Source organism: Diabrotica undecimpunctata, chromosome 7 (assembly GCF_040954645.1).
Source record: "Diabrotica undecimpunctata isolate CICGRU chromosome 7, icDiaUnde3, whole genome shotgun sequence".
Taxonomy (NCBI): Eukaryota; Metazoa; Arthropoda; class Insecta; order Coleoptera; family Chrysomelidae; genus Diabrotica; species Diabrotica undecimpunctata.
In genome coordinates this window covers 26,653,669-26,665,679 of record NC_092809.1, presented here as the reverse complement: position 1 = coordinate 26,665,679, position 12,011 = coordinate 26,653,669, and the positions used below count along the sequence as shown (strand labels likewise).

The following is a 12,011-nucleotide window of genomic DNA, read 5'->3' as shown; positions in this document are numbered from 1 at the left end:
GGTTTCAGGGTTTTTTCCAGGAATATTTTAAACAGGGTGGGGGATGTGGAGCAACCTTGTAGTAGTCCCTTTGTCGTCTTAAATGGACTGCATATTCTATTGCCCGTTTTGATAGCTACTTCGTTATTCTTGTAGAGTGCTTTTACCGCGTTTATTAATCTTCGTGGAACTTCGATGTCTTCCATTGCTTCCCATAGTCCGTTTAGTTTTTAGCAATGTATATTTATGACTAATTCTATACAAACTATGTTTGCAGAAGGAAAATAAAGAATTTAAATATTTAATTTTTTAAATAAAAATGGATGATTTTTTGTATTGCCATTTTAATTGTCATATCATGTTTTAGCAATCTTTTCATCTAACATAAATTTAAAAATTTTAGTTTTATTGTGCGCTTAAATTTATGTTCCCCATTTATTTTTGTTGAAATGCCATAAAATTCTAGATATAACAAGCAGTTTGCACTATACACGGTCGTAATCGTAACCGGCATTTTCCTTTTTAGACAATTGCAGCTTACGTGTAATGGAGTAATATGTTACCATATTCTTTTTATTCTTTACGGCAGGATCTCAAATTTCTAAATGCATTTACATCCCAACGTTAATCATCCTTACTGAAGCCGAGTCAGACAGACTGCATGAAATATCATATTTCCTGAAACGAAAAAACAAAAACTGAAGGACTGAGTTTATACACCCGTCTATTGTTTGATTTATGTCATAGGGACACTTGCGTAAAATGTTCTTGTTGATTAAAATTTATGTTTTTATGAGAATTTAAAAAAAGTTTTTAATTTTCTGGAGTATAGTACATTAATTAAACATGGAACGAAAAATATATTTTTTTGAAAAGCTTAATTAGTGTAGTGTATTTTCGACTTCCCGTTATTAATTCGTGTTCAAAATACAAATTTTTAAAATATTTGGATGTTAAAAACCATTAGGTATTCTAAGTTAAATTTTAATTTAATATATTTTTTTAGTCACAAATATTGTTTTAAATATTTATTTATGGAGGTATACATTATAATATTATTATGTGAATTTGAAGCAATATAAACGAATGGGCAACGTCATTTTCGTCAAAAAATTAATAATGAGTGGCTTTTATTTGATTTTCTATAAACTCAGTAACTCTATAGGGCATTAATTTAATTAAGTGACCTAAATCATAATGCGGAATACTTATCAAGATTCTTCTTATGGCATGCCACAGGTCTACTAAGTTTGCTGAAGGACATGGCAATTAATTTACGTTTTGACCTACCATATCCCACACACACGTTTGATGGGTGACAAATGAGCTAATCTTGATGGCCACTGCAACGTCTCTATACCAGATTCTTGTATGAACTTCATGGTTTCACAGACAATATAAGATCTTGCGTTATCCTGTTGAGAGATCCCATTTGGAATGGTTTATAGGTAGGGATGTAAAACCGGTTGCAGTATATTATCAAGCTGCCAGAGTGCCGTTAATAGGAACAAGAGCTAAACTTTGTCCCAAATATATAGCACCCCATACCATAATGCTTGATTGTCTTGCTGTATGACGTTTAACAGCCAAGTCTATATTTCGTCTCTCGCCTCAAAAACATCTTACCCTTGTGTGCCCATCAGAGCCATACAAACAAAAGCTAGATTCATCACTTGACAACAGACAAAAGAACTCTTGACAACAGAGCATAGACAAAATGCCATTGGTCACTCCAGTTTTGCCGAGCTCTGCATCATTCTACGCTTCGAGCCTTATGCTGTAGTGTCCAAGGGAACACCAAAAGCGGACGTTAAGCTCTCAGTCCCATTCCAAGTAATTTTTGATTAATTGTTCTTCTTGAGACTAGCCTTCCTGCAGCTGCAACAAAATTATCTCTACGAGTAAAACGATACGGATACAGATTTTCTGTCCGTATTATTCTTGACACCGTAGATTTGCTTACACCAGTGGCCACAGAAACAAGCGTTGTACTGGTTTCTGGATCTTCTTCAACACGCACAACAATTTTATCCTTCACGCCCGCATTAATTACGCTCGGTCTTCCAGTATTCATGTTTTTGGGATGAAATGACCCTGTTTCGCCTAATCTGTCTAACAATTATCTAATAGTTTTATGGTTTGATTGCCTTCTATTGGGATAAAGTTCGAAATAGCATTGAGATGCTTTACGAGAACAACAATTTTCCTGGGCATACAAACAGATCATATCGCACATTTCTACATTAGAAAATTCACTATGACGTCGCATTTTACCTTTATCTTAAGTTGTTTATAAAAGACATAATAGCACTTTGACAAATAATGATTCGCACTGCACTTTGACAAATAATAATAAATAAATTCAAAGCATACTTGTTTTGCAAAAAATTAAATAGAGACATGCATCATTAACAAAATACGTTTATTTCAAAAACGTTGTACTTTTTTTATGTGCAAGAAGACTAGGTACCTTTTTTGTGTAGAATTAAATGTTAGTTCATTTTTTTGAAGTTATACTTCTTAGGTGCAATTGAAAAAAATGTTGAGAGTGAATTTTTATAAAAATGACAGTATGAAGTACCTACGCGCTCACCGGCAATATAAAGTTAGTTGCTAATTCTTTGAAGTTACGTATACATCAGTGCAAATAAAGTGAAAAAAAATATATTTTATAATTTTTGTGTCTTTACATTTGTCTTCGTCGAAAATAGGAAATTATAATATGATGAAAAGACGATTAAAAGGCAATCATGATATTATTTGTATAATCTGCCAAAATAATTCATTTAAGTATGAATTTTACGGCCATAGCCCACTGACTTACACCAGGTGTCGCTCGAAAACAAGAGTCAAGCAGAGTCGACCAGAGTCAAGCTTTTTAGGAACATGTCATGTTATTACCTTGCTCACTTGTTTTATGTTCGGTATTATTTAAGAAAATTTTTAGGAAACTTGTAAGTGTTAAAATTAGTTTAATATTTAAATAAAACACAAATAAACTGTTTAATATACTCGTATATAGATTTCGTTGAAATCATATTATAATAGAAGTATAACTTCTCACTAGCGTACAAAGTACACACATATTGTTTTTTTATAATAATAGACGCACTACACTTTGACAACAAATAGTAAACAAATTTGTACTTACGCCTTGATTTTGCCATTAAGTTCACAGCATACCTAGGTACCTACTTGTTTTGCGAAAAATTAAATACAGACATGCGTATCATTAACAAAATACGTTTATTTCGAAAACGGTGTACTTGTTTGATTTGAAACAAGAATAACTTTTTGTGTAGAATTGAATGTTATTTCATGTTTTTTTTTTCTAGAATATTTATACAGAGCGGACAAAAAAATTATGGCCACATTAATGAACCAATGTTATAGTAGGTGGCGCCACCTACTGTAAATGGTAAAACTAATATCATTTTTATATTAAGCATATTAAATAACAGCAAGATACCAAATTTCACTTAAATCGGTTGAATAGTTTTCAATATATCCCCAAAAATAATATTAAAAAATATTAATGAATCACTCTGTAGAACGAAAAGGAACATTTTGCCTAAGCAATTTGAGCTCAAACGCTTTATTTTAATGTCATCTATCACCCATTAGCTAATGTCCAATTAATTATGGAACATATAATTTGCTTATTCCGTCTGTCTGTATTTCCGTCCTTAACATAGAAAAAACAAACAAGGCGACTAGCAAAAGGGCACTACACCTTATCTTCGTTATTAACGAAGCGACATACGAGATATCAAATAAGATATATATACATATATACATATATATATACATATATATATATATATATATATATATATATATATATATATATAATTTGTTTATTCTGTCTGTCTGTCTGTCTGTTCGTACACCTTATCTTATTAATTAACATGTAGTGACATATGACAGTATGGATGATAATAGACAAACTATACGGTAAATTTGCTTTATTGGCCTGAAGAAGGCCTCTGACTAGAGTACATGCGACATAAAAAATAAAAAGGGAGGAAATAACAAATATATTAAGATTGAAAAAATATCAGTTTTTAGTTGTTTGTCCACCACCCGTGGAGAAACGATGACGACTATTAAACCAAAATATGTTTGTTACTATAGCTTTATGCGAACACGATACTACAGCTTATTTGTAGTGTACCGGTTTAGGCGTCTTAAAACGTTTTATTTTGCATTGTTCATATGCATTCATAATATCAAAATAAATAGAATATTTTTGTTTGTGACAAAACAAAAGCATTTTAGTAGAATACCATAGGTTCTAGAATTCCGATACGATAGAATCAGGTTACGTTCTAGTATAAATATAATATTTAAATCAAGCATAATATTTAAAGAATAGTTTCAGGAATGCAAAAAAAAATAATTTAACCCGGTAAACAAAAGCTTTAATGATAGTGATATATTTTTCCTAAATCTGTTTTACTAAAATATCTTCATTTATTTCAGAAATTGCTATGTTATTGCCTGGATCACTTTCACATAGCAGATCAGTTAATAACACCAGTGACATCAGGAAGAATTTACGTGTCCGAGATCCTGCAGAAAATCCCCAATACGATCCCGAAAAGACGTAAGTAAACTACTACTTTTCTATTTTAAGTACATAATATAAATCATAAATAATACCGGCTGTCCCGAGGCTAATGGGAAAAAGTCGACATTGTGTAGTGTTGAGCCAAAACAATTTATATAAACTTTTTCACTACAGTCTCCCGTTTCCGTATTTTAGGCCTCTAATAAAGTTAGTTTTTTTTTTTATTTTTAATTAATATAGTAGGTACTGATCATTTTATCTGTACAAAATTATCAATATGCCAGAAAGCATATGTTTATTTATTTTAGAAGTGTTAATACAGTATTTACTTGAGTCGAGTGACGAACCAATCTTAAGGGTTTAGTGTACAAAACTTTTGCAAGGCTGAAAGTACCTGTGTAAGATGTCCCAAATTGGTATTTTTCAAAAAATTTTGAAAAAGTTTTGAACTTTTTATTTTATACGCTTTCCTTTTAGGTTTACCTTTTATTTAATGAATGTAATCTTATGTAAGATAAGAATTGATCAAATTGCCTGTTAGTTCCTTTAAAGCATATTAGTATATCGTCCACACATCTTAAACAATATAAAAACTGTTTTAAATCCCGTAGATTTTTTAATATCTTTTGTTTCTAGATGGCCCATATAAATTTCTGATAGCAATGGGCTTAGAGGCTTACTCATTATAAGTCCTGCACTCTTATTTTTAGTATTTGATTACTAAATTCAAAGTGGTCCTGATTTATGCAAATTTCAAGAAAATGTAAAATTTAAGATGCAATGATTGAATTCGCAATGGTTAAATTAAAATAAATAAAAGTAGCTACTAAATAACTCAGAAGATAGAATTTATCCCTGTCTGATGCGGTTGTAGGATTCCTCCCAATATCGGATAGAGTAGCTTTGTTGAAAATAGATGCAAGATCAAACAACCTTAATATCTTACAAATTTATGCACCGACATCGGATAGCTCAGAGCAGGAGATTGAACATTTCTATGAAGAATTAAGGAATGCATCGAAAAATATGAAAAAAGAAGAAGTCAGTAAAATCATGGGAGACTTTAATGCCAAAATTGGAAAGAGTACAGTAGAAGGTATAATAGGAGAGTATGGATTGGGTATACGGAATGAAAGAGGAGAACGACTGATACAATTTTATTAAGAAACAGATTTTGTAATCATGAACAGCCAATTCAAACTACCAGCTTGAATGCTATATATCTGGAGGTCTCCCGCCGATAGCCCGCAACAAATAATTGGAAATTAAATAGATTATTTTCTAATAAATAAAAGGTTTCGTAATGCGGTTACGTCAATAAAAACCTATCCTGGAGCAGACATCAACTCCGACCATAACTTATTGCTTGCTGAACTGAGAGTAAGGATGAAAAAACTCAAAAGTCGGGCGTTATAAGAACGGTTGACATACAAAAACTGAAACAAAGCAACGTAAAACAACAAATGCAAGGAGAAATAAACACAAAATTTAACGACATTGCAACACATAATAGGAAAGATATAGATACAATGTGGAACGAGATCAGAGATGTGGAAGATGTATTGGTAACAACAACAATAAACAACATCAAACAGGAAAGACAAATAAAACAACCATGAATGATCAGATTTGGAGCTTATGGAGCAAAGAAGAGAGTTTAAGAATAAAGACGCAGAAAAGTACAAGGAACACCACAAAAAGGTACTTATAGAAATAAAATTAGCAAAAGAATCCTGGCTGTTAGAGAAATACTTAGAAATAGAGATCCTATAGAAAAAACATGATACATTCAATATGCACAGGAAGATCAAAGAAATGGCAGGAATATATAGAACAACAATGCCCACTGCACTGTTTGATAAAGATGAAAACATACTATTCAATACGTAAGAAAACCTGGACATATGGCAGGAATATATAGCAGAACTGTTCAGTGACAACCAACACATTGAAGTATATGACAACGTCGAGAATGGACCAACAATAACAAAATCAGAAGTAAGATCTGCTATAAGTTGTCTAAAAAACAACAAAGCGCCAGGACCTGATGGAATATATGCTGAGGTATTGAAATTGATAGAAGATAATCAGCTTGACATTATGACATAATTATTTAACCATATATATATATATATATATATATATATATATATATATATATATATATATATATATATACGAAACAGGAACTTTACCAAAAGATTGATAATTGTGCATATTTATACTACTGCCAAAAAAAGCAAATACTAAGAAATATGAAGAACACCGAATTATTAGCCTCATGAACCACTCACTTAAAATATTCAACATTATCCATGCTCGCATATACAAGAAATTTGAGGAGTGTATTGCTAATGTACAATTTGAATTTAGCAGCAGTCTTGGCACAAGAGAAGCACTTTTTAGCATACAAGTTATTGATACAACGAGCAAGAGATGTTAATACAGATGTCTTTGCCTGTTTCATTGACTTCAAAAATGCATTTGCCAAAGTAGGTACAGCATGAGAGGCTTATTGAAACTTTGCGAATCGCAAACATCGATGACAAGGATATAAGAATAATAGCCAATCTCTATAGGAAACAAGTAGCCAAGATTCGAGTAGACAATGAATCCAAATACAAAGAGGAGTACGACAAGGTTGCATACTCTCGCCTTTGCTGTTTAATGCGTACTCTGAAGATCTATTTCGAGAAGCTTTGGAAGAAACGACTGATGGCGTGATTGTTAACGGTGAAGTAATAAATAATCTAAGATATGCAGGCGACACTGTCCTTGTTGCGGATAGTGCTGAAGGAATACAAAAATTGATAGATTAGGTAGTATTTAAAGATTTACCTACAATCCATTTAAGACGACAAAAGGACTTCTACAAGGTTGTGCTACGTCCCCTACTCTGTTTAAAATATTCTTGGAAAAGACACTCAAACCATGGAGGAGAAAGTGCGAAGGAATGGGCATACCAGTAAGAGACGAATACCTATACACCTTAAGTTTTGCCGACGATCAAGTAGTCATCGCACAAGATGAAGAAGATCTCAGCTTTATGCTCAGAAAACTAGAAGAAGAATATAAAAACAACGGAATGGAAATAAACTTAGAGAAAACCGAATACCTAACAACAGAAAACAAGGATATGAGAAACCTAGAGATAGACGAGGGAAGACAAATAAATGGAACAGATAAATTCAAGTATTTAGGAACCATAATATCGAACCCGGGAACAACAAAAGAAGATATAAACAACAGACTGAGACAAACAAGAAACTGTATAAGACAACTAAACTCAGTGTTGTGGGATAAAAACATTACGATAAAGACAAAAAAGAGAATATATAACACCCTGACAAGAAGTATCCTGACATATGGGTCCGAAAACTGGACAATAAACAAGAGAAATAGAGGTAGAATAAGAGCAGTAGAAATGGAGTTCCTGAGGAGAAGCTGTAGACTTACAAAAAGAGACAGAATTGAAAACGCAGAGATTAAGCGGAGAATGGGAGTGCAATCAGACATAATCGACTATATAGAGGAGAAGAGACTATCCTGGTACGGCCACGTCAGAAGAGCGGACAGAGGACGCTGGATAAACAAAATCACAGAATGGAGCCCGATTGGAAGAATAAAGAGAGGAAGACCCCGAAGGTCATTCAGAGATGAAATCGACGAGGCTATGGAGAAAAGAACCCTGCGAGATGGAGACTGGAATGACAGGGAAAATTGGAGAAAACGGTTGAGTGAAGGAAGACAGTGAAAACTGTGGAAATCCTTAGTAGTAGTAGTTAAAGATTTAGTACAAATAGAATGATAAATTTGGATGATGGATTGATTGTGAAAAGTAATAGTTTTAAATACCTAGGATGGGTGTTACAGAGTACTAGGGGAATAGTGGAGATGCATGCAGTAGAGTTAGAATTGAATGGATACAGTGGAAGGAAACAAGTGGTGTGATCTGTGACATAAAAATTGTAATAAAGTTAAAGGGGAAAAGTCTATAAAACAGCAATAAGACCAGCTACGATGTACGGAACTGAATGTTGAGCAGTAAAAAAGAAAGAGGAACGACGAATGCATGTGGCGGAAATATAGGCAGAGAAAGCTTAGATAGATGAGTAGAGTGACAAAAAAAAGATAAAATTAGAAATAAGTACATAAGGGAAGTCTAGAGGTGGCACTAATTGTTGCCAAGATGAGAGATCATAGATAAAGACGGTTTGGTCATGTTCAACGTAGCGAATTGCTCACCTGCGAGTCCCTGGAAGTAGTAGGAAAGGAAGACCAAAAAAGAACTGGGAGGAGACGCTTAGGCAGAACATGTCGGTAAAGGGTATTAATATTGATATGACCAAAGATAGAAAATTATGGAGAAATGTATTTAGGGAAGCTGACCCTGCATATGGAGAAAGGCAAAGAAAATGATGATATTGTAAATTTCTGTTCCAAAATCAGTTGTTATTTAATTGTTGAATAAAGTAAGTGCTGTTACTCTTTAAAAGCACCTTTTTAAAAAGTACCTTCGAAAATGACAACCCTTAAGTTGTTGATCGCGGCATTTTTGGACAATTACATTTAAGCAAAAATACCTGACGGGTACCAACAACATTTCTAAATACAAACTAAGTTTCATCTACATTCCCAAAATCTTATTCTTTTATGAATTTTTTTCGATATGTGGCTTATTAGACTAATTAATCTTGTCATTTATTTTATTAGTAGTATATACGTCATTAAAAAGTTAAGTAATAGAGCATTGATTTATATTAATTTTAAGAGATAAGCTGGGGTGTTTTCTGGTCCAATTGCTTTCTTAGATTTGATTTGCCTGATTTTACTGCATGAAGAAGTTCAGATTTTAAAATTTCAGATTCTTATTGATATACACCGCTTTGTATTTGGTATGTCATCTTGAAATAGTACAATTATACAGTAACTTCATGTTTTAACATTTTATACTTCATGTTTTAGGTATATTATGTACTAGAGTTATATTGCATATTGAATATGCCATGTATCTTTTTCCGTTCTTCCATTTCTGAACATCTATTCGCCATTTTGCTTTAGCCTTTAGTCTTTCTCTTTGTGTTCTTCTATATTCATTTGTCCTGTTGTTATATTGTTATTTGGTTTTATAAGGTCTAGTATTTCTTCTGTCGTCTATTGTTGTTTCCTAAATCTATTTTGATATCATGTTGTGCACATCTAATTGCACTATGTAAGTTAAAGAAAATTTACATTTATCTAAATATAAGTTTTGAAATTTTTTTAATATATTATTTTTTTATGACTATATAGACAAAATCTTCCACGACATCGGTAGATTTGCGTTGTTAATATTACATTTGATAAAATACGATTTTTCTACTTGTCGTTACTGTAGATTTGAGAAAAGCAATTACGAGTATAAACAAATTTATTATCAACAATGGATTTATTGCTTTTCAGAATTCTCAATTATATTTTAATAAAACTTTCAGACTTTCCACTACTTCCAATTTGGAAGCTAGTCAAACGCATCCATCATTTCTTAAGACATCATAAAACATTTACTCCGCAATGTATGTATGATGAAGGAAAGTAAAATAAATCGTTTGGTGCCAAATCAGAGATAAATGACAGATGATTCATCAATTTGATATCTTAGCTCTTTTTAAATTTTAACAAAGAAACGTTGTATTATCGTAATTTAAAATATTTCGGTTTTCGTGGTTAATTTTTTCTGACTAATCTGAATGTTTTCAACAAACCATTGAAGTCCGGCTTTTTTTTCAAGCAAGCATTTTTTGCAAACGACTTTTGTTGATATAGCTGGTTTTGACAGAGTGATAGGTCTTAAACGACAGGTTTGTTATTTCCAACAGCCGATAACTGTTTAGTTACATGTACATCCATAAGCTCGAAATCAAAGACTGCTAGTCCAGGAAACCACTAGCTGTCAACCACTGAAACAATCTCACTTAAAAGGACCCCTTTTAAGAAATTGACATGTTGCTAGTTTTAAAATTGCTTCAAAAATTGTTAAATTTTTTTTAACAAATTGCAAAAATCGGTCTCTTCGCCCCGGACAAAGTATTGTTCGGATCTTTGGGTTATTTTAAACAAAAATTAAGTTACAAGTAACTTTTTTCTGAGTTTTTGAGTTATAGACGATTTAATTTATAAAAAATTGCATTCGAATATCCATTAACAAAATCCTGAAGTATTTTAGTTCAGAATATTAATTTAAACCATAGTTTTTAGATTTTTAAATGGGTTCTGTTGGGGTTTTTTGGATTGTTCTGAACAAAAAAAGTTTTAAGTAACTTTTTTCTAAAATGGGCCGTTTTTGAGTTATGAACGATTTAATTTATGAAAAAACGCAAAAATGGAAATTTTTCACTTCGAAAAACAGTATAAAAAAAGGAAAATTTTGATGTTAGCAAAGATCATAGATTATCTTCGAATATCCATTATTAAAATTCTGCAGCCTTTTAGTTTAGAATATTAATTTAAACCTTAGTTTTTTAATTTTTAACCAAGCGCGTATTTAATGATTACCTGCTGCCGCGCGCGGTGTTTTTATATACCGCATAGTACATTTTATTTTTGCTTAGATATATTGCGTGAATTGTACACCAGTACATAGCATTAGTACACCACATTGGCTGTTTTCTTTTTTGTTTTTTTCGTATTCTTGTTATATTCTTTTGGTGCTTCTGTAAACTGCGAAAATATTTTTGGAAATATATTTAAAATATATCCCACATTAAGCTACTTTTCGCTCTAGGCTGGTTTTCGTTAGCATTGGCATGGTTTTGGATGTATAACGACCTTTGGTGGTTCTTTTTTCGTTTTGATCAGTTTATAATTTGCTTATTCTATCTGCCTGTCCGTAATGAAAACCCCAGCGTCATCATTACATCATGTCTCCGTTGTAATTGGTCTTATTAGAGCGCGTGATACGTTAAATGAAGGGGATGGGATAAAGATAATATTATGATTAAAGAAAAACGAACAAGGCGACTACCAAAAGGGATGAATACGTTATCTTCGTTATTACTGAACGTATGGCGACATACGAGATATCACATGACAGTATCAATACATATAATTTACATATTCTGCCTGTCTGTCTGTCTGGCCGCCCGTAAACAAAACCACTACGCCGGCATAACATCATATATCCGTTGCTATTGGTTCGATTGGAGCGTGTCATGAGTTAAATGAAAGGGGAAGTGATAGGTACTATATTAAACTAGAAAAATCAAACAAGGCGACTACCAAAAGGGTACTACAACCTATCTTCGTTATTATTAAATGTATAGTGACATACGAGATATCACATGACAGTATGGATGATAATCGTCACACTAAAAGGTAAAATTGGTATATTAACCTGAAAAAGGCATCTGGCTGAGTATAAAATAAACAACTGATCGAATCCTAACATACGACATTGCAAGTGGAAGGAGAGGAAATAACGAAT

At 32.4% G+C, this 12,011-nt stretch overlaps 1 protein-coding gene across 1 annotated transcript in view; it reads left to right on the top strand.

Annotated features, from left to right (window-relative positions):
* The window catches only part of vex (somatomedin B and thrombospondin type 1 domain containing protein vexed), a 977,326-nt gene that overhangs the window by 787,698 nt on the left and 177,617 nt on the right, over window positions 1-12,011 (top strand). The window contains exon 3 of the mRNA XM_072536935.1: window positions 4,462-4,585. Coding sequence (XP_072393036.1) covers window positions 4,462-4,585 — 124 coding nt within the window. The remainder of the gene's footprint in view (window positions 1-4,461; window positions 4,586-12,011) is intronic.